Below are 23,658 nucleotides of genomic sequence, written 5' to 3'. Positions count from 1 at the left end.
CGGGGACCCATGATGCTATTAAGACGGCCCTGCCCTTGGGGAACCCGTGTGAATGGGTTATTTTATTTGCTTTTCTCATAGGGAGTTGAACTGAATGAAAAATTCTGCTTTCTTGACCCGATCAACATAATTACCGCACGAGTCACCTCTAATTTCAAAACTAGATGACAGCACCAGTATTATAAGCAATGGAAAATCTCTGCTGCTAAGACTCACTTCGCAGGAAAAAAGCTCATGTCACCGTGGTGTACTTGGATAAAAGTCGACGTAACAAGTTATAGTTCGCTGCTATCAACAAGGTCGTGCTTTGAGGGTAATGTACATATTTATTATTTACTATTTTTTTATACATGATTCAAGTAAATTTTCGTATTTATCTTACAATGTAATAATTCCGTTTTTGAATTCTTTGCATGTTTTTGAAGCTTTTCCATTTTTTTATTACCGAAGAAAGTATAAACTGCAACCAGCATTGAAAGGCATGATTCATTTGAAAGCATTATCAAAGCTGTATACAGTGGAAACATCTTTATAGGGGGCATATTCACAGACAAAGGCGCTGGAACCTGAAGGTTCAACCCCTTCCCCTCCCTAATAATGCATTAATACACTGCAACTCACCACGAGTCCCGTAGAAACGGGAAGAATGGCAATTCTTAACCCCCTCAGTGTTTACTTGTTGACATCGTCCCTTGAATAGATGTGTCCCCTGTATTCAGAGGTAAATAAGTTGGTAAAGGAGCACAGGTCAGGACATCACTGCCTTGAATAGAGGCTCCCAAGTTCAGAGTAAGGCTCATGTATATAATTTTACTTGTCCTGATCTTGCTTTGTGAATTTGCTGTTCTTTTTCTCCCACTTTTTTCTTTCTTTCTTGGAACCGGATTGTGTACAGAGAGGGCTCCCATACACAACCCTGTTCCAACGACAGCCTTGGGCTACACAAAATTTGAGACTCAGCAGGATGGAAATGAATCTCTTGTCTATGGAACCACCCAAGTTTGCCATTCATTGTTGCTTGACTCGTGATGAAATATTTTATAACAGCTGTAAACATGGATGGGAAATCTTAGAAAACCACTCAATGAAATTCATAGCATGCACGTGTACCTTAACAGTTTTACATATAACTATTTTTTACTCGTGAATTCATATATCTTGGATGGGATCCACGATTTTGCTTCGGAAATATTATGAATCACTTGTGAGAAAAGCCTAGTCTAGAATTTCCAGACTTTGTTGCCGTGGCTCCACTTGATTTTTGAAATGTGTAAGTGGCTTCCAATTTTTATTTTTCTAACTTAAGTAGCACTTGAAAACCTTATCACTGATTACATCAACAAATTCGGAGGTTCTTGCTCATTTTCCCCCCTGAAACTCACACATTGCACTTCCAAAAAACCTCACAGGTCTAGACAGAGTTGATAGATCAGGTCGATATAATACTTGCATTCAGTATTAACAGATTCTGAGAGGTGTAAGTTTGATACTTGTGACATCTCTATTGTATTTAGAATCTTTTCTCGCACATCTGGAGAATTTCTAATAAATTGGTGCATATCGGAAAGTGTTGTGTGTGTATGTGCGATTATCATGTGTGACGTGAAGAACAAGTTCATGATGTCAGAGTTTCTAAAATTGGCACTTTCCAACAGCACCTATCTTTCCACATTGTTACTGCAGCAAGTTCTTGCATGAATGGTTTGTGTAGTGGTTCCCGGCAGCTCTCTTACCATGACAAGCTTTCTCCATGGCTCTCTAGAATTACCTATGAAACATAATTTTCAACTTATGGCCTGTGGGCCAAATGTTATCTGTGACTTCAAACCTAATCATGTAAAAATGAACTAAGTTGCATATTACCAAATCACTTAAATGACGTTCTGTGCAGTTCCAGATCACTAGTGACCCATGCTGCAGTTCCACATCACTTAGGGGATTTGTGACGTGCTCCCAGATAACCCAAGTGACCTGTGGCGAAGTTCCAGATCACTCTCATAGGACATTTACAGATCACTTGAGTGACCTGCTGAACATTTCTAGATCTCTTCACCAGCAGCACAATTCCATATCATTTGAGTAACTTGTACAATATTTTCGGATCCCCAAAGTGGCTAGCTACACATTTCCATATGACTTAAGTGACCTTGACAACGTTGTTCCAGATCACTCAAGTTGTCCGCAACACTTTTTATACCAATGAAGTAGCTCACACTTTCCAAAAGGTTGGGCAGCTCTGGTCTTTCTACTTCAAAGCACTGAAGAGGTGCACATCAATTTTGCTAGCTTGCCTCGACGTCTTTAATGAAAGTTGACGATCACTCTAAGAGCCGTGATACACATTTTGAGAAACAGTGGGTTAGCTTATGAACAAGTTTGATGTGTACATGTTCCTTATCAGGGTTTACCAAATCCCAGGAGTCGGGTCACCCTAGCAACTAGAAAATCTATACTAGCGCCCAAAGTTTTTCATGTGATTGTTAAAATTAAATAGAAAGGATGACCCAAAATTTTCTCTGATTTTGTAATAAAGTATTTTCCACTATGGAAGCGGCCATTATGTTTCCTGGAAAAGTCGAAGATGAAACATTATTTGGATGTGACCATTTTTCCTTGTGGGGAGAAAGCCATGCTTGGTTCCCAAGAAAGTTTTCGGGTGCCTACTTTTTTCTTCGATTTATCAAGCCCTGTTCCTTATTCTGATACTGCTATCATGATTATCAGTATTAGGAGATGTAAAGTTCTCATTAACCTTTTACCGGCCGAATTAAGATTTGAATTGATTTTCTAATTTTTTTTCTATTTTCTCTTCTGATTCTTTAGTTTAGAGATTTAAATCGTAAAATTCATGAAAAAAATTTCCTGTATGTTTTCTGGACTTGCTTATGTCCATATAAACAACATTAAAATCAAAACAAAAAATTTTTATTCTTCCTTAAAAATAAGCTCATTTAAAAACTAAACTTATGGCAGAAGTGCTGAAATGAATGAAATTGTTGTTTTGTAAGATAAGTTTGGAAACATTCAGTCAGGAAAAGAAATCAAGTGCTTTCATGTAGGGAAAAAATATTTTTTTTAATGATTAATAAAATCAATGTTCCCCCCCATTGGGGTGAAAGAGAATATTCGACAACCTTTTCTGGGAGGACTATTATAAATGACCTGAGAATAATTTGTATTTTCTATAAAAATATTGTCCAGTTATTTATAATAGTAGTCCTTCTAGAAAATATTTCCAGGACTATTCTCTGTCCCCATCTCTCTTCCTATCAAGAAGAATGGGAAAATTACAGTTTGCAGCCTACAATATCAAACTTTAAAAGCAAGAAAATGAAACCAACATGATTGAATTGTACTATTTGTAAAGAAATAAGAGTGATTCAAAATTTGAGCGTATGTTGATTGAAGAAAATAACAGTACTGTATCTTCTCAGAATAAAGGTGATTATATAAGAATAGCTCCCTCTGTCAATCAACTTTGGTTTAATTCTTCGCTTTGAACTTATTTCTGAAAAATAAGTTAAAAGTGAATAAATTCTTTTAAAATTTATCTAATTTTAAAAAGAAATTTGGTAATCTTATTTTGAAGGTTTTCGAAATCTTGACGAAACTTTTGAAACCTCCTCTATGACTGAAAATATATTCTCGAACCAAAAGTTGTCATTATGAGGTGATTGTTTATATTATGAAATATTATCCAGTTTCATTGCCGAAAACATTTAAAACAAAACAATTTTTGACACAAAGTTCGTAAAATATTTTAATTACTTAAAAAATAAACGAATATTCTGGATTATTCTCCAATTTTTACATCCAGGAGAATATTCTTGTTCTCTGGGAATATTCTTGCCTAACATCTCTAATTCAATATTTAAAATCTTGTCTATTTTTGTCTTTATTTTTTTAATCTTTTTTTTTTTTGCAGGAATTTGATCTTGATTCTGTGGATTCCCATTAACCTTTGAAAAAGATGTCTGGTGAAAGAAAGCACATGAAATATCCTCTGACTCTTTCAGCGAAGCTTGTGCAGTTCCCTTATAAATTTTACTGGAATAATTTCTGGATGCCAAGGTTTGCGGTTCTAGCAATGGGTTTAACTTTTCCTTTCTTCTATTTCATCCACAAGAAAGGTACAGCACCAATTTTATTTTGAAATTTCACATATTAATTTAAAAACAATCGTGTATATTGGCCACAAAGCAGAATATACAGAAATCTGCAACATACGTTGCAGAACAATCAGTGCTACCGCAGAACAATTGAGAAATTTAAAAAAAAAGTGTAGTGAAGAAATACTATTATATGGGAATTTTTACTGCAGAACATTTCCAGTCAGCTGAGGAGTCATTGCAGAAAATGCAAAACATTCTGCTTTGGGGTACATTGGTATGTCCAAAACATGTATATCTAGAATATATATGTTACTGCCGAAGCTCCAAGTTGGCCTGTTTGTGCAAACTTGCTGGCCCAGTTGATGTCCAAAATTCGGTCTTCTACCTAAAAATTGATTACTATTATTTGGGGTCATCACTATGTTGGCATATTTTTTGTGCAATAAAATTATGGCCATTTATAATTGGTCATAGCTAACCGTAATTATTATGGTTAGCTGTAGCAACCTTAACAGTCAAAGGAATCTGAATATCAATATCTTAATGAGCTATTTTTAGAGATATACAGGGCGTATAGGTAACAGGACGAATAGAATTTTACTAGCGAACCTTTGATCCTAGAGGCACACTTCCAATTAGAAAAAGTATCTAAATAACGTATAGTACACAGATATGTCATTCATGTTGCAAGGGGTTGTGTAACTATTAAAATAAAAAAATTAACTTTTTATACAGACACCTGTACTCAAAATCCCAATTAGAAAATTGTTGCCCTGTATCTCCTGATGCCAAAAAATCCACGTTTTTAAGTGCAATATTCACTGAGATATTCATATTCGAAAAATGGAGGAAAGTTGAGGAAAAAAATTTAAATTCGGGTAAAATGGTTTTGTCTGCATTTACTGTTTTTTTCCTAACTTCCTTGCATTTTTCAAATTCAAATATCTCTAGGAATATTGCACTTAGAAACGGGCAATTTATTTTTGTTGGCATCAGGAGAGACAGGGCAATAACTTTCTAATTGGGATTTTGAGTACAGGTGCCTGTATAAAAAAGTTAATTTTTTTATTTTAATAATTACACAACCCCACAAACCCTCGCAACATGGGTGACATATCTGTGTACTACACGTTATTTGGATACTTTTTCTAATTGGAAGTGTGCCTCTAGGATCAAAGGTTCGCTAGTAAAATTCTATTCGTCCTGTCACCTATGGGCTCTGTATATCCCTAAAAATAGATCAAAGGAATCTGAATATCAATATCTTAATAATCATTAGGGTTTCCATAGCTACCCCAATTCTTTGTATCAATTGCTGTTTGAAACCATTTTAATCATACATTTTGGGCAAGAAACTTGGCTTTCTTATTCTTCTGCTAAAAACGAAAGTGTTTCAAGACCTTTTACCCAGGGCCACGAATGGGGGAGGGGAAGCAGGCGGGTCTAGTACCTTGGACCAGAGTGGGGTGCAAAAATGTGTGCTGGCCCTCGCTGACTAGGCATTTAGTTGTGCCCCCAGACTAGGATCTTTAGTGGGCCATTTATGTAATGAATTCACGCTGTAGCATTGCAAAACAAAAAATTATGAGAATTGTCCTGGGCACCAGGATTGGAGCTGTCTGCCCTATCTTTGTGGGGACCATCGATTAGAGATTCATCCGTGAAAAAAATGGAAGGAATAACTAGCAAAATGGATAAGATGCTGATGACAAAAAAGACTTGGAAGTGGCATTAAAAAGATTTGGATAGCTTGCTGGCTTGAAAAATATTGAAAGAGCCAAGGCACCATTGGCAATGGAAGAATACACCCTCAAATTTGGTTGCAACCCTGCTTACAAAATCATAGCTTTCTACTTATATACAATAAATTTCTGGATTATTTAGTGAAGTTCTAGACCAGTAGTTCCCAACCTCTTCATTCGGCAGCATCTTCATTTGAATTCCATTCAAATTCTTGCAACCCCAGCAAAACTATTAGAAGGCACATTGAATAATGAACTCTCATATTATAGAATATTTTCACGCTTGCATTCTTGAAGTTTCTCTGGCACCCCCCAGTGATTTGAAACTATTGTTCTGCATGACCAACCGACCAACTCTCCCAGAAACTCATATTTTAGCTGTGTTGATTTTTTTTCTGGGGGTGGGGGGGGGGGGGGTGTGAAGCCAGCTCCAAAAGTATATGAATCTGATGCAACTAAAATTAATTTAGTGTGCCATTTCATTCATTTTAAATGTAAATTAACCTGTCAATTGAAATAGGATTCATGTCCAAGAAATTTTATTCAAATTAGTTTCAAACCCAATAATATTTTATATTTCCATGTTAGAAAGCAACCCTATTCAGTTCCCAGATTTTGTTATCCTATAAATTTTGAAAATTTTTATTATTTTGCTAGATGTTTCATTCCTTTTTCTCTTATTTTTTCAGTAAATACACCTGAAAATAAAGCATTCTGGGCTGAAAAGCGTAAACAAGAGAGGCAGTGTAAGTATTTGTTATGAAATTTCTAACGTGAGATTACTTCACTCAGTTGCTGTGATGATAAAGACCAGTTGTTCACAAACTGGTTACCCATAGCTTTGCTGCCCTAGTAAAAATCTATCTGCAACTCCCCCATAATAATCTAACAAAGAATCACTTCAAAGCACTGAACCGGCACCTATCAATATTGATGACACACACGCGCACCACCTCCCTGGGAGCCATGAAACACACTTTCAGAATCAATGCTATAGACTGTGTTAGTGACTATCCCAGAAAAATATATGAAGCGAAAAACTTTTTAACAAAATCAGTCTTTTTAATTTTGGAAATTCTGTAATATGTTTGGCTATTCTAATACTGGTTAGTTATCTGGATGACCATCGGCAAACTTTTTCAAATGAATGATTTATGTTACTTTTAATAGTAGCCGATATTCTTATTCTTGCAAAGAGAGAAGATTTTTCCAAGCCTATAACAGATATTGGGAAGAGAGCTGAATATTATTTCGAGGCATTTTGCTACTATGCATATATACACTGACAAAACTTTTCTTTCTTTAGCTATCCCATTTCTCTGATTGCAAGAGGACTAGACTTTGATTCCAGGTGGAATTTCGCATTTACAACTAACTTTTGTTTTTGAAGTTCACCTCTAATATCTAGAGTCCTTTTCCTAGATTACTATTCTTGCTTATGATTTAAGTGACGATCCCTTTTTTTAACTGTCAAAATTCTGCCACTTGACTGGTTTTTTTCGTTGCCAGTAGTTTCAATAATCAAACAGTACCACATATGTGCTAATGCTTCCAATTTACCTCTAAGCCTTCAGATTTTTTTAGCCTTATTAAAATCTTCTGGTCCGAAATTAGATTCTCCTGATTTTTCTTATCCTTATAAAAAAAAACAATCCTAAAAAATCCTCAAACTGTGCTTCACTTGAACGAAAAATCCCTGAACAACATACTTTTTAGTCATTGCAATTCCATGCTAATTACGTTTTATCAGGAAAAATATGGGAAATTAGAATTTCAGTTACTACAGAAAATGTGCAATTGTTGTCAAATATGATGCCAAAAGAAGCAAAGTAGCCAATTGTTACTAAAAATCACTAATGGTAAGAAATAAAGCTGTACTGCAGTACCAAAAAAAAACTAAATATCATATATCAGTGATAGTACAATAATTTTCCTAATATGAGGCCAAAAGTTAGCAAAGAAGCCAGTTATTTCTAAAATCGCCACAAAATCACCAATGGTAGGAAAAAGTGCCAATTTAGATTAAAATGAATTTTATGGAAGAAATGTTTAATATGATAAATGTGAGACCCCAAAGCAGAATGTGCCAAAATCTGTGACGTACGTCTCAGAATAATTAGCGCTACTGCACAACAATTCAGAAGAATTTTAAGAAAAAGTGAAAAAAAAACAAAACTATTACACATGTATGGGGATTTTTACCACAGTAAATTTCCAGTCAGCTGACGGCTCGTCGCAGAACAGTGTTAAACATTCTGCTTTGGGTATGTGAGATACAATATTCATATTTTTAGTCATGATTTTTGTTTGCAAAATAATTTTTAATCCTTGATATCAGTGAGGAATACAAAAGTAGGCTTCATAATACTACTACGTTCAAAAAGTTCTGAGGCCTATTTTATTACGGAAGAATAAATACAGATGCAGTCTGTTTATTTGGAGTTTCCTTTGAAGTAACTACCCTAGGTTATGAAATTTTGCCATTGTTCAAAGATCTAAATATGGATTGCAAGCCCTCTTTTCTCACATCCTCCAGTGTCTTCGTCGCTGCACTTTTTTTAGAACCTGGGAATCGTTACCCCTTAAGGAAATTCTTTATCTGAGAAAAAAGCCACATGGTGCAAGATCAGGGGGATGTGGAAGTATCTGAGTGTGATGTTTTGACAGGCAATCTGACACCAGGAAGGACCTCTGACTCTTTAAACGTTTGCATGATTCAGTGAGACGCAAGTGACCAAATCTTTGGAAGGCCAATGCTCCATCACGATAATACACCAGCTCACGGATCCTTCCTGGTGTCAGATTACCTGTCAAAGCATCACATTCCAATACTTCCACAACAAGCTTATTCCTCCTGATCTTGCCCCATGTGACTTTTTTCTCGAATAAACAATTTGCTTAATGGGCAACCATTCTCAGGTTCTGAAAAAGTGCAGCAAGGAAAACACTGGAGGATGGGACAAAAGGAGGCTTGCAATCCACATTTACATCTTTGTATGAATAATGGCAAAAATGCATAATTGCACAGGGTAGTTTACTTTGAAGGAAACTCCAGATAAACAGGTTCTATCTGTATTCATTCTTCATAATAAAATAAGTCTTAGAATTTTTTGAATGTAGTGGTATATTAGCTGACATAAACAGTTGGGCTTGGAAGGCAGCGATGATAATGGGAAAATTCACCTCACAACACTGATGTATTATGTGAGGATGCGCATCCTTGTGAACTAAAATGTTCGTTAGCCAAGTTAAAAATAGCCAAAAAATTCACAAGCAGAGGTATTTGTTAGCAGAGCTATCACTGCAATTATGTTTCTATGTCTGCACTTCAATCTCTTATATGTCTGCTCTGAATCTAAATGGTGGTGTGTTTTTTTTTTTCTAGACCATTTCCATTAAGAAGATATGATGTAGAGTTTGAAATTGATTTAAAGAATGAGTAACATGTGTATCTAGCACTCTCTCGTAAAAAGTGCATGTAAAACATTTTTGCTTTCCTATAAAATAGTTGACAATTGTATGTTTGCATGACTTATCAGTATTGTAGCTATTTATTCAGGAAAAAAATATACTTTTTCCTCCTAAACATGATTCAGTACTAAAAAAAATGTCAAACACTGAATTGAGATCAAGCTGAATAACTCACTGCAAATATAAACACATCAACGTCTTCTAGTCTTCAACTTGTCGACTATTGTACAAAAAAAACTTTGTTTCTTTTGAAAGCAATGTGGAATGTATCACATATATCAGTATTTCTACAAATCGATAACAATTTCCGATTAGTTCTCAAAGTGAATTCCCGTAAGTTTTTCACTTAATTCCCACAACTTTTTGGCAGCGTTCTCATCTTTTGCTATTGTTGAGGGTTGTTGCTCTTTACATCCGCTGAAATATGAAAGAAACATTTGAATCAGGTGGTATGGAAACAAGGGAAGTGAATACGGAGAGGGTATGGAACTTGGTAACCAACTGTTCACAATGTCACATTTAATTACCTGTAATACAAACCCGATTGGGAGTCCAAGCTTGGCTCGACAGCACAGTATATTGTTGTTGTTGCTCCGTCCTTGGGAGACTTGAAAAATATCCGGCTGACGTTCTGGTACAAGATGCCAGAAAATCTACCAAGCGATTCTCCTATGTGACGACCAAGTCCTGTGTTTATAACTCCAGGGTGCAGACAGTACGTTGTTACTCCAGTTCCTGCAGCATGTTAAATAGTATAGTATTATTGAAATAAATGTCAAATATTGACTTTTAAGATCATACTCATTTGTCCCTATTTTACGGGTACCTGAACCATTTCATTCAATTCATGTAGCCACTATATAATTTTAAATTGAGTGAAATACTATCTCTCTCTCAATATTGTTTTTCATTTGTCTTCACCATCTCAGAAGGTCTGTAAATTATTTCTCTCGTTTTTGGTGGTATGCAAAGTTTTTCAAATATTCTCACCAGTTCACAAGTTTGGAAAGGTTGAAGAACACTGTCACGCTTCCCCTACTAGGGTGGGGCTGGCCCCGGATGATTCTTATTTTTTGTTTTTTCGCACTACAAATTCACTATAGAGACCCATGAAAAGTGCCATGGAGGGCCCTTACTGATATAGGTGACTTTTTCTCGTGATGAGAAAACATGTTCTGATTCAGAAAATATCATATATGTTCAACCCATGGCCCACTTGCCAAATGTGGACATCAGATTCATCTAATGTGGCCTGTGACCCCAAACCCAATTTTGTAAAAATGAACTGCGTGGCACATTTATCACTTAAGGGACCAGTGTCATATTCATAAGTCACGTGACCAGCGACAGTCACCGATCATTTGAGTGACCTTGATGCACATTCCCAGATCACTTGACTAACCCGTGACACAGTTACAGAATGCTTAAGGGACCTGTGGTTCAGTTCCACATCACTCAAGTTACCCGCTGCACAGTTCAAGATCATTTAAACAGCTTGCTGTGCCCCCCCCCCCCTCACAAGGGTAAGGCTGACAGGGTTCCTGCCTTGGGACCTGGGATCATAATTTTTTGCATTTTTGTGCTATAAATTCATTATGGGAAAATCCAGGATGTGGGAGGCATGCAGCTTGTGACACATTTACAGATTACTTTTAAGTGACCTGCTGCACAGTTTCAGACCATTTGAGTTGCCCTCGGTGCAGTTCCATATCACTTATATTGCTTGCAGAAGTTTTAGATCACTTGAGTGGCCTGCGACATGTTCTCAAACAAATGAAGTGGCCCACAAAACATTTCTAAAGGATAGAAGTGGCCTACACACTCATAAAAGTTGTGTACCCTTGGTGGTGTAGTTAAGTTTTACACGACTTCTCATGCATTTCAAAGTGCAGTTAAAGGGTTTGTTGATTAAGAAGAAATAACTTGCAAGAAAGTGATTAATGAATCTCTACCTTCAAGTCTTTTGGCTAGCTCCTTAGTAAATAATATGTTTGCCAACTTGCTTCGCTGGTAAGCCTTCAACGGGGAGTAATTGCGTTCCATGTTGATATCGTCAAAATCTATTTCCCCTACTGTATAAAGAAGAAAAAAATTTATTAAAGGTTTTTTTATTGAAGAGAAAGTCACTGTGTCCATATAATTCAGATGTTTGTTACATGAACCTCTTTCCAGAATAATATTCAGTATAACAATGTAAAATTAATAAGCTAATTTCTTTTTCATCCAAGCTCATTGACCCCCCTTGAAATCTTTTTGAGGAATTCGTGGGCATCTGGTTAAGAACTTCTTTGGAGGAGAGCAATGTTCTGGCTAAAATTGTCTTTTGTTTCTCTGTAGGGGAACTTAATCATATCTGGACGAACACTCTTCTAGACTGTAATATTCTGATGGTGTCGTAATAGATGGGCTAACAGGACACAAAGCCATGGTCCCCCCCCCCCCCACAAGGAAAGGTGGATCAAGCTCTAGGCTGGGAATATAATTTTTTTCAGTAAAGAAATGTTTTAGATAATTTTTTTTGAGAATCAATTAAGGGGCCTATGCTAAAAGTTACTGGAGAACCCACAGAGAAATATTGGATCTCCCAGTGCATACAAGGATCATCCAGTTTATCTTTGAGGGAAAAATTCGCTTTGTGGTGAAACCTAACAGTGGGTTGGCGTACATGCAGGGTGATCCAAAATCAAATGTAAATTGAATTCAACACTTCACAGAATAATGTCTAGACTCTAGAGGGATAAAGATTTACACTCATGGTGGAAATGGCTTGAGGTTTTAAAAAAATACCTACAAAAATGGCAAACAGATGGCATTGGACAGATTTTAAATTTCTCTTCAATTATTAAACTTTGCTAACAGATGCTTTGTAATGCTAATTCTGTCTTTTATTAGGTAAAGCACCATCTGTTGACCATTTCCGAAATTATTTTAAGGATTCGATAAAACCTAGTCATTTCCAGTATGAGTTTCTTGCCGCTGTGGTGGTCAAGTGGTTTTATTGACGGACTCGCATCGCGGGAACCCGGGTTCGAACCCCCACCGTGTGATCAGCTGAAGTTGGTTTTCTGTAGTTCTGAACTTTGAGGCGCAAATGCGAGCCGATCTCCCCGTTAAAAAGTCTCTCCAGAGAGAGCAACACACCTACAAACAGTACAAATATTCAGTCATTACACTTCACTTCTGAAATATAGGTGGCTGAAAAACCATACACAACATTAGATACGCACTCAAACTGTTAGGTACACACACTTACATTTCCTGCACAACTCACTTGGTAGTAAATTGCTCATGGCGATAGACCTGAGTTGTGCTCGGTTTGAAAGAAAATATGTTTTTTATTCCAATTTTTATCTCGTCTTATATTATTTTGTGAATTATCGAACTTTCAAATATTAACTGACTTTTGGATCACCTGTATAGTGTGGCCATGGAATAACGGCCTCTGACCCTGTATGACCTTCATCACGAAACGGGAGGGTTCATTCTTCATTAGGGAGAAATGGGGGAAAAAACGGAAAACATCTGCTGGAGTTCTTTTCCCCCAATTTCTCCCTACTGAAAAAAGAATGAACTCTTTCTTTTTGTCATGAGGGCCATACGTGGTCAGAGGCCATCTTTCCTTGGTCACACTCAGAGCCGGACTTGGGTTGGTGTGACCGCGAGATTTTAGTGGCCGCACTAGCCACTAAATAATACTTTGTGGCCGAGACAAAAATACTTTGATAGCTTAAAATTTTGTCCCAGACCTCTAAAATTCAGACATCGAACCCTCTAGCCTAGAGTTTTCATAGAACCACCCCCAAGCCACGAGAAGGAAGGATGCAGGTGGATCCTCGAACGTTTAACTAGTGGAGGCTCTAAATTCATCTTTTTAAAAAATTATTCAAAATTACACAAAGCATTGTATGTTTACTGGCCTGAATGAGTATATAGTTGCGGGGGCAGATAATCGGATCCTTAGCCCCACAGTCCCCAACTTTCAAGTGTCTGTGGGGACACACTTGCAGTTTTTTTATTTTATTTTTTGCTGGGCAACGGGCGCTATCGTCCAAATTTATTGTAGAATGGCTATTTTCCATTACCATGAAATTGTCGGTCAATATTCATTCTCGGGTGCTAATGTAAACCTGGCGAGCATCGGGCATTGCCGTCTTAACGCATGGGTCCATCCGGGCCTCAAGAGAAGAGGGGGGGGGGGACCTCACAAAAATTAGATCTGGGTGAACTTTTCGAGAGTAAACATGTTAACTTGCCTGGTAGGGCATCAGAAAAATCACTTGGCCTAAGACGGCCTTGGCATCGGGGTATTCATGGACACTGGAGAATGGGAAACTACGTTATGGGGGACCTCAAAATACTTAAGCCTGTCCCTGGTCACACTACATCTACAGTGTTGTGTTCGATATGTCAATCGCTGTCATGTGTCGTCCAATTCGAAATGGGTAGAGAATTTATTTTTTGTGTTGTGGGTATGTTCTTTTGATTCCAACTAGTAAAGTTTCGCGTAATAATTGTAAGCATTTTTGAGACGGATAAAAACTTTTTTAGACATTGTAAGAGAGGCTCCGCGTGTGGGACCAAAACATTGCCGAAACAAATAACTTACGGTAGTGAGCAACGGACGAAACATTAATTATTCGCGACGGAGCACATTCTTTCAAGCGGCCCATCAAAAGCATGGTGAGTAAAAAGTGTCCCATGTGGTTCACGCCGAGCTGCATTTCTATCCCGTCTTCTGTCTTCCATTGAGGACACGCCGCCACTCCTACTTGGACGGGAAAATCAAAAGAAAAATCACTAAAATTCCATGCCATGCCACAATAATAATCAATATTATAATGAGCGATAGAGATTTATATTTCACCCGCGTTATTGATGAGAATATGCAGCGTTGGCTCATCTCTTAGGAGCTCCTCTGCGAAGTGGCGGATGGAAGCGAAGGATGCCAAGTCCAAATGCTTGACGGAGACGTCCCCCGTCAATTCTTTCAACGCTCGCTGTCCCTTCTCGACGTCTCTGCAGGCGATGATTACACGCGCGTCTATCGAGAAGAAATTAATGGAAGAAGGAATATATAGTTAATGTTAAAATGTAATTTAGTTTTCCTCCAACTTTTTAAAGTAAGAGATTGATCACCGGCCAAGTAAACTTTCCGCCGACTTCTTGTCGACCATAAGTCCTCCGCTGAATGAATGAACGCCGAACTGGACTTATCCCGTTGCCGAGATCTCTTCTAGCCCAGCTTCGTGGCAGAGTCTAGAAAGTAGGTCCTCGGCTGTACGTCTACTGCGATTTCAGGGCGAAATAACTGGGTTCTAGCGGGCCTTCGTGATTTTTCCCTTCTTACCAGGTAAGAAGGGAAAAAAAACAACTCTATTTCATTTATTTTATCCAAATTCCCCAACAAAACCGTCATGTCTCTGCGGTACAAAATATATATTTACACACTTCCCCCTTACATAAACTAATTTGTTATTATTAATAACAATTAAGTTGCACCAATTCCGACACTTTCGAAAAATTTATCCAGTATAAGCAGGGGTAGCTCGAGAAGAAAAAAATCTTTGCCCTCACGTTTTTATGGTCGCCCTTTCCTTACGAGGATTTGACGCCCCTCCTAGAGCGGTGCCCCGTGCGGTTGAACGGGTCACACGGCCCAAGAGCCGCACATGGGTATATGAGCAGAGATTTTTTACCATCAGTTTCCACTGTAGTTTTCCCAACTTCGTGGCGCCAATACCAACCTCTCGGTAAGCATTAAAAAAAATACCTTTCGGAATCGACAATAAATTGCCCCGATCTAATTAGCTCTCGTGTGCAGAAAATGACCGTGGTGCGACAAAAATGATTGAGGCGAGTAGCAGTACAGTACTTCGCACACAACACTAGATGCGCACGCAGACTGTTAAAGACAGACAGACATGGGCGGAGATGCGTGGGGACATTGCCCCCCCCCCCAGCGTCAAAGCTGAAGTTGACTGATATAATGTATATATGAATTGACATCATCATCGTGCCCCCCCCCCCAGACTTCCAAGTCTATCTCCGCCTATGCAGACAGACACACTTCCATCATACCTCACTACCGAAAGGGAGTAAAATCCAGGGGATGGGACTAGAGATTAAATCTCTGCCCGTGCAAGACATATTTTTGCACCCCCTCCCAACAATTGCTAACACACACAAAAAAGCAGGTTTTCTTCGTTCTTTCACCTAATTTTTGGCCGCTCTAAAATCATTTTCGCTGTTTTTTTTGGTTTTTTTTTACTATAAAAATTTGTTTTTTCGCCTCAGATTTGTTGTACCTCCTGGGTGCGGTCGCGCCACCCCAGAGCCGCTACTAGGTAAATAATGTACCTCGTGGCAATTGACTAGTGGTTCCCGGTTAAGGAAAATGCAGCGTTTGTGTTTTTTATTCCTGTGTGTGTGCTTGGCTGTTGAAGCATGGGCGGAGATGCGTGGGCCCCCCCCCCCTCCCAGCGTCAAAGGTGGAGTCGACTGATCTAATGTATATATGAGCTGACATCATCATCGTGCCCCCCCAGCAATAATGACCTTGCCCCCCCCCCCAGACTTCCAAGTCATCCCGCCTATGTGTTGAAGGAAAAAATGGTTCTTATAATAAAAAAAAAGAATGGTTCTTATGCGATCCGTATATACATATAAAAGTGATTTTCGGGTGAACACCTCGACAAGCAAGAATAAAAAGAAATATAGCTCCCCGCCCCCTTTCCGTCGCAAAAATCCTTAGTACGCCTGCTTCCACAAGCATATCCCACAGAGTAAGGATAACGGCTCCAGTCAAGGGTCCCGGGGAGGAGCAAATTTTATTATTTTTTCCGTTTTTCCACTATTAATTCATTATGAAAGGATTCGTGGCAAATCCTGACCTAGGGGAACAAAATAATCACTTATGCAATAATATGTTTTGAATTTGTTTCAAGCTGGGAGACATGGTCGTCGTGCCTTGGTATACACGGACAATTTTCAATCGCTTGAGTAACAGGGTGAGACTTAAGAATTTAGCGGCCCCGCAAAAAACTATTTTGCGGTCTGGTACGGAAAAGATTTCGCTACCCTTTACCAAGACTGTCTTCACAACGTCATGGCCTCCCGGGCAAAGTTAAATTCTGAAGCCCCCGTACGCAGTGCCGTCTTAACGCATGGGTCTACCCGGGCACGGCCCGTGGGCCTCAATTGCTAAAGGCACCCTTATAAAAATGGAATATGGCTGAAATTCTCGGAAGTAAGCACGCGAATTGATGATAGGCTGGCATTTCTATCCGGCCTCAGAAAAATCGCTTTCGTCCGAGAGTCCCCATGGTGCTCTAAACACAGCTCTACCTCACTAAAATGGCCACCTACCAATTGTATTCTCAAAAAATCATAATGCGGGATGCCTCCGGCACCCGAGGTCTATAGGACATGCGTAGATGGACAAATGTGTTTGTCCAGCCATGCCCTCTACAAGAAAGGCTGACAAGACTAAAGGGCCAGGTCAAAATGAAATACGTAGTCAATGTATTTAAACAAGACCGCAACTAGATGTTTGGTCAGCTGGGGCAAGCATGCATTTTCGCGCCCTCTTGTAATGTTGAAAGAAAGATTACAGGGTAAAATTTGCGCCCCTATGGTCCGTGGCACCAGAGCTGCCTCCTCCGCCCAGTTGCGATCCTGTATTTAAATATTCATTCTTTTCACCCCAAATATTTTGCTTCTGTAATCAAAAGCAGCTAAAAACAGTATATTACCTCTAGCGGCCAAATCTCGTACTGCCTCGAGTCCGATTCCGGTGTTTCCTCCAGTCACCACGACCGTTTTACCCGACAACGAACGAGAACTTCTCCACCGGCGACTCCTCGTCATGAAACTCATCAAAGCCATCATAGCTGCGAAACAGTAATCAAAATAATAAGCAATCAACAGCGCAACTAATTAGTGGAGGGCCATCTATAGAATCATCTGAATGCATCTTTTAATCTGAGGCACGAGCATTATTATCAGTGAACGGTGATTTCCGAGCAGGTTCTTTCTTTGACAAGGCCAGAGATAAAAGCAAACAAACAAATAAAAACGAAATTTCCCTTGTGTGTAAAAAGAAAAGTTTTCTTTTTCTCATTTGTAATATGGCGAAGACCTTCCAAATTCATCATTTGGAAAATCGCCAAAAGCCGTTTTTTTACTCTCTTTTGCAGCGAGCTGTTTGGAGAAAATCGTGTTTCTCTGAAGGAGCTCTGGGTTGTATGTGTGTGTGAAGCCACGTTGTCGGTCGTTTTTTTAATTCGCTCTACAGCAGTGTTTCCCAAAGTGGGCAATATCGCCCCCTGGTGGGCGATGGAAAGGTCCAAGGGGGCGATAGAAGCCACGGGTATAACATAGGATCCTATGGGTTCACTTGAGTTGGGGGGCGATGAGAGAAAAATTTCTCTGAAGAAGGGGGCGATGGAACAAAAAGTTTGGGAAACTATGCTCTACAGCAATGCCCCTGCCCCCATGACTCAGAATATCTTGTCTATTGCAATCCAAGCAGTGCCATCTTAACGCATTGCCCCCCCCCCCCCCCGTGAACGTTTCGGGTGCCTCAGAAAAATGAAATCTGATTAAAATTTTTGAGATTAAACGTATAAATTGGTAGACATTTCTAACCAGGTGAAGGCCTCAGAAAAATCAGATTTGCCGGGGGCACATGATGCCCTTAAGACGGCCCTGTTACCCACTTCGAGAATAGCCAGAATCGCTGCAACATTTATGCTTAACAAAATACGCTTTAACAATTTCTCAAGAACGTTATGAGGGCCCAAGTTTGTTCACGTGCCCTCAGTGCCGTCTTAACACGTGGGCCCATCTGGGTGCAGCCGGGGACCTCAAGAGAAGAGGGGGGGGGGGCCTCAGAAAAACGAGAAGTAGTTGAATTTTTCGAGAATTTCCTTGGTAGGGTCTGAGAAAAGTCACTTGCCCATGATGCTCTTTAGACGGCCCTGCGTGCCCGAACTTATAAGAAACGATTCCTGGCAGCCGAAATTCGTATTTGCTCCGGCTGACAAAATATATAGCCTAGTTGAGGCCCTTTGCTTAGCGCTCCACCCTCTCTGAAAATAAACCTTTGGGCTCAACCCTACATGGCTCGGAAATAGGTTTCTTATTAGTTTGCACAGCAATTATACAAATACGACGCCACAACAGGCAAATTGCCCAACGAGGTGGCTGACTAAGAACGTCAGGGGATCCCCGAGCCATTTTTTGGAGGCCCTACCTACTACTGCTACACCACACATGCACCCCCCCCCCCCGCGGAACCCCCCAACGAATCGGTACATGCGGGAATGTGCGTGTAGTGCAACCTGACGTAAAGTTTGTTTCTGTGTAATGCTTGTTATGTGTAGTGCTGTCATCTGCCCCGTTTTTCTAACTATGAATTAAGTGTTATGGTTGAATGATTTACCGTTGTAGGACTGTTGCTCTCTGTGGCGAGACTTTTTAACGGGGAGATCGGTTCGCATTTGCGCCTTGAAGTTGGGAACCACAGAAAACCAACTTCAGCCGACCACCACTGTGGGGTTCGAACCCGGATCCTCGCATCGCGAGTCCGTCGCTATAACCACTCGACCACCACAGCGGCACGATTGACATAAATTGTGTACGAAAATATACTGTTGAGTACATATGCTCCTGAAACCATAGCCATCTTAACACATGAGCCCACTCGGATACGGCCTGGTAGCCCTCAAGTGCATAGGAAGCCCGTGGTAGTTAGATTTGGTACTATGATTTTAGTAAGGTGTAAACATAGTGCAGACTGGTTTCTGATTCTGCGAGTCAGCGCCTTTAGGGATTGGTTAAAAAACTTGAAATTCAGGTTTTTAAAAATCAGTGACTGCGCCGACTTGCAGAATCGGAAACAAGCGTGCACCATGTTCGTACCCCAAGTATGTAATTGTGTAGTGTAGGTAGGCAATTTCGTCCAGATGTGGAGAGGCTGGTGCTGTTAATGTGGCCCTGAACCCCCCCAAGTGACAAATTTGAAATGTTTCGGCCAATTTCGTCACAAAAAATATAGTAAATACAAGAATGAAATCTCTGACACGACATTGGACGAATCAAAACGTGTCAATTTGCATTTTTATAAACGCAAATGATTGTTGTAAGAAGGAAGAAAAGAAACTTTTTTAAATTAAAACTCACCCTGATTTGATACTATTATACAGGTAGTCCTGTAAGTGCTAATGCGGCCTTTATCTCATCAACCGTCTGTCGTAGACGTATGATTCGAACTCAAAAAAATGCTCAAAAGGCGTTCAAAAATTACCTTGAACCAGTTTTGAGAGTGAAAAATAGTGTGAAACAAAATAAAAAAATTTAAATTTTATATGTATGGTCCCCTCTTTTGCCTTCCTAACTTAATTAAAAAGTCGTTGAACTGCCTTTTCTGAGCACAACAGAAAAAAAAATCTCATGTTTTGAATTGTAATGTTCACTGAGATATTTGAGTTCAAAAATTGAAGAAAAGTTGGGAAATAACAGCAAAAGTTTACGGGCACACACAACGCTGCTTTCCTTCATTTTTATACTGTCCTTTCCCAACTTTTCTCCGATTTTATGAATTCGAATATTTTAGCTATTGATGAGTTAAAGGCCGCATTAGCACTTACGTAGGACACCCTGTATAACTTAACTGTAGATGCACCTCGTACACATTCATCTGCTAAATTTCTAAGGAATCGGTTCTGTGCCTGCCAGAAAGCGGCGTGAGCGCACATTGCGTTTCCCTAATGTATTTATAATGTCAGAGTTTTATGTGTTTCGTGTTCGAGAAGTTCTGTCTTCCGCGTTCTCAGCTTTGATACTGACGTTCGATCAGCACACGGAAGTGCGAGCAGTATCTTTCGTAGGTTTTAGAGAAAATTTGGAGGAATTTTTTTTATTTTAAATTTTGTGAATATTTTTACATACTTTTACGAGGGCTTTTTTAGGGTTCAAGTTGCTGGTTATTTTTTCTTCGAATTTTAACTTCAACAACACGCCACCTTTCAACCAAAATCACCAAAACCTAGCCATATTTTGTACCAAAAAAAAAAAAAATTTTTTTTTTTTAATCATTTTAATAAGAAATCCTCTAGTTAAAGCATGTAACAACCCAGCACTGAGAGACGCACGAAATTTCAAGACATTTGAACCAGTGATGTTTGAAAAACGTTCCTTATCTCATTAGCATGTACAATGCCTGCCAGCAGTTTATATTAAAACACGTGTATTTGAGAAATACTTTTAGTGATGGTAAAACAAAAACGTGGTTAGACACAGAAATTTTATAGTATTTAAAAATTGATTGTTTTTGGAAAATTTGCGTGCACCCCCCCCCTACAACACACAGTTCGTACCAGGTAATTTCATATTGAGGGGGGTCCGTGGAACACGAAAGGTGAAGAACCCCTGGTTTAGAGATATAATTCGTACTATGTCTGGCCGAGACTGGGTTTCGAAATCATGTGAATAAATGGGGATTATAATGCGAACGAACTCTTACAAGTGCACATACTAAGCCGCAAAGATGAAAATCCACGTGGCGAATAATCCTTTCTGATCGCGAATGTCTGAAAACTCAGAGAGAGGCAGATTTTAAATAAGTTTTCAATTTTAAATACTCATTCGTGTGTACAATATAATGACTAATATTTGAGTCAGTCGTCCTCTCAGGAAATTCGAAATAATCTGTACAGCAGTTGATGAAAAACATTTCCAAGAGAGAAGAAAATTATTCCAGAATTGAAGAAAGATAATTCTACGAATGAAAATAATTGCAAAATTAATGAAAAATAATCGATAATTGAAGGGATCGGACGAATCAAACTTAACGGGACGCGATTGAAGTTATCGCTGAATAGAGCCGGGTTTTCCTAGGAGCAGGTTTCTACAGCGCGCGCAGCGTGAAAACGCTGATTGGCCAAAAACACCTGAATTTCAGGTTTTTAACTAATTAGCGTTTTCACGCTGCACACGGCGCAAAAATTCTACTCCTAGGAAAACCCGGCTTAGGGGAAACTTTTTCTCGCCCGATAATAACATAGATCGTTTTTCCGTCTGAACTGAGATGCAACGGCAACACAAATCGTTGTTCAAATTACAGTACTCACGATTGCAACTGTTTAGAATGGCATAGCAACGAAACATGTAAATTTCTGCTAAAAGGAACTACTAACTTAAAGATCCTGTAACTAAAGCTATATGGAACATTATTCAATCAAAGAACCGATTTCGCAAAAATGAAACACAGACTGTTATTCGTCCGAAACCTTCAATAAATGACAAATAATTCCAGAATTATTGAAAAAAATCTCCCAAATTAATGGCAGCCACCTGGCAGTCGAGTGGTTAGGGAGCTAGCCTCTGACTGCGCAGGACTGGGTTTGAATCCCGGTTCGGCCATGGATGTCTAACACTAACAAATTCCTTGGACAGATCGCAAAGATCTCTTGGGAATACGCGATGATCACTTTATTAATACCAACAATAAATATTCCAGAATTAAAGAAAAACATTTCCAGAAATTTTAGAAAATGATTCCGGAACTGATGATGAAAAATGATTGGAAACTAAAAATAATTCCAGAATTAATAAAAATCCAATATTTATAAACAAGATCATTTCAGAATAGTGAGAGCTTAAGCTCTGTACAGCCCTGTCAACAGCGTGCTTTTATTCGATGGAAGACGAAGTACAGTATATGACGAATTGGAGTGGGCTGTCTCGTCGACACCGCCCGTTTTGTTTCGACGGGACCCTCGTCCCGTTCGTACACAAACTATAGTGTCAGGAAGTTTCTCTAATCTGACATACATGTTCAACCTTGGAATCATTTGATGTGGCCCGCGATATCAAATGTAATTTTGGAAAACGAACTGATCAGCACATTTCCAGATCAATTAAGTGACTCGCGGTGCAGTTTCACGCTATTTGAGGGACCCGTGGCATATTCCGAGATCACAACCCTTTAAGCGGATTTTTGGAATATTCCTGATCTGCATAGCTGCCACATTTGAAATTGCGAAACCTTCAAAACTTGCCACCTATTTTCAAGAATTAATTTGTTTTCCGATATTCCCCGTTGATAACTGCTTCCCCTTCCACAAGAGAATTTACTCCGCCCATCGCTTTTATTTCTGCTACAAAAACACCTGCCATGACGTGTGTGGCTCTCTGGAAAAAGAAATACTTTCTTTGAAAAAAAAAAATTGTATTATTTTTATATATTTTTCTCGTTCCTTCACTTATCTAACCTTGAACAAGAGCTGATTCCGCCCACTGGCAGTTAATTAATTTGGGGGGGGGGGGTAAAGGAAAACACGTTTTTTACAGTAAAAACAACTTCAACGTGTTTTCAGAAGCTGAGATATTTCGTAGTGGCTGAAATGAAGCAGATCAAGTGTTTGACAAGATATCTCGGGATTGCCGCTGAAATGTTCAAGTGGCCCACGGTACATTTACAGATCACTTGAGTGATCTGTGGCACAATTTTGGAGACAAAAATTTCACCTCTAACACTACAAGGAAGGCGCCTGAAACCGGAAAAACCAGACACTCCCACACACACAAGGAAGGCGCCAAAATGTGTGCTTGTCCTGGCTGACCAAGTATCTAGTTGCGGGCGTGCATACATACGACGTTTACTCGCAACTCCCAGATGCATCGCGGATCCGCGCCTGGTGTGATGTTAAACTACGCGGCGAACTGTACAAAAAAAAAACACGACTTAGAGTTTGGAACCGAAGTTCGTTTCAAAAGGGACCTTCTTTATTTGCATACTCGTAATCCGCTGATCTCATGTTAAAGTAAAGAACCGACCAAAATATTTTACATGTTACAATTATCGGGAAAGCTTAACACTCACCGGTTTTTCCGCACTGATCTCTCTCACGATATTTATTCTTCAAGAAATAGTTTTGCTAGCGCTCACAGACCAGTGTCATTTTCATAAAAGAAAAATATACAAAGCATAAACCGGTTTTATTTTTTTTCGGGTGAGGGAAGAGAGAAGCTTTAGTATTATATTTCTGGAAGAGAGGAAAAATCAAGCCGAGAAAGATAATTCCTAAAACTTTCAACAGGCCGATCATATTACGTTCATCTCTTCTTACTTTCAGTATCTATTAGCGAGACAAACATAAGTGAAAAAACGATGAGTTTTTTTAATCTATTAGAAATATATTATTTACTTACTCAGTAGGAATTTTGTAACCGAAAGACAATTTTATTTTCTATTCAATCGGTATTTAAACTTCATGAGAGGAACATACACTATACATGTATAGCCATAAGCATGTGTTCACAAACTTTGG

The 23,658-nt window shown here is 39.1% G+C and overlaps 2 protein-coding genes across 3 annotated transcripts; one reads left to right on the top strand and one right to left on the bottom strand.

The window, feature by feature from the left end:
* Positions 1 to 224: 224 nt before the first annotated feature.
* On the top strand, positions 225 to 9,374 carry roh (reduction of Rh1). The gene is made up of 4 exons (XM_089246069.1): positions 225 to 313; positions 3,926 to 4,130; positions 6,544 to 6,600; positions 9,240 to 9,374. Exons 2-4 carry the CDS (start codon positions 3,971 to 3,973, stop codon positions 9,251 to 9,253), a joined length of 231 nt encoding a protein of 76 aa, XP_089102195.1. The 5' UTR covers positions 225 to 313; positions 3,926 to 3,970; the 3' UTR covers positions 9,254 to 9,374.
* Positions 9,375 to 9,376: 2 nt separating this feature from the next.
* On the bottom strand, positions 9,377 to 23,259 carry LOC149088260 (retinol dehydrogenase 14-like). Of its 2 annotated transcripts, XM_089246068.1 has the most exons (7): positions 23,211 to 23,259; positions 17,077 to 17,214; positions 14,190 to 14,366; positions 13,932 to 14,090; positions 11,278 to 11,397; positions 9,853 to 10,060; positions 9,377 to 9,742 (listed from the first exon to the last, which is right to left on the bottom strand). In XM_089246068.1, the coding sequence occupies exons 2-7, from the start codon at positions 17,210 to 17,212 to the stop codon at positions 9,637 to 9,639; spliced, it is 906 nt and encodes a 301-aa protein (XP_089102194.1). In that variant the 5' UTR covers positions 17,213 to 17,214; positions 23,211 to 23,259; the 3' UTR covers positions 9,377 to 9,636. The 2 variants fall into 2 exon arrangements, with proteins under 2 accessions (XP_089102194.1, XP_089102192.1); XM_089246066.1 differs by lacking the exons at positions 14,190 to 14,366; positions 23,211 to 23,259 and having other exon boundaries at positions 17,077 to 17,402.
* Between the last annotated feature and the right edge of the window lie 399 nt (positions 23,260 to 23,658).

Source organism: Pholcus phalangioides, unplaced genomic scaffold (assembly GCF_987345545.1).
Source record: "Pholcus phalangioides strain wild (caught in Gottingen) unplaced genomic scaffold, Ppha-v1.0 ptg000003l_1, whole genome shotgun sequence".
NCBI lineage: Eukaryota > Metazoa > Arthropoda > Arachnida > Araneae > Pholcidae > Pholcus > Pholcus phalangioides.
This window is presented reverse-complemented; position numbering and strand designations above follow the sequence as displayed.

Excerpts from the sequence above, each read along its gene's own strand:
- roh (XM_089246069.1), top strand. The coding sequence starts at position 3,971 with ATGTCTGGTGAAAGAAAGCACATGAAATATCCTCTGACTCTTTCAGCG. Across the intron at positions 4,131-6,543 it reads CTATTTCATCCACAAGAAAG|TAAATACACCTGAAAATAAA; the intron begins GTACAGCACCAA and ends TTATTTTTTCAG.
- LOC149088260 (XM_089246068.1), bottom strand. The coding sequence starts at position 17,212 with ATGATGGCTTTGATGAGTTTCATGACGAGGAGTCGCCGGTGGAGAAGT. Across the intron at positions 14,091-14,189 it reads TATTCTCATCAATAACGCGG|GAGTGGCGGCGTGTCCTCAA; the intron begins GTGAAATATAAA and ends CCGTCCAAGTAG. Across the intron at positions 11,398-13,931 it reads TTCGTCCGTTGCTCACTACC|TAGGGGAAATAGATTTTGAC; the intron begins GTAAGTTATTTG and ends TTCTTTATACAG.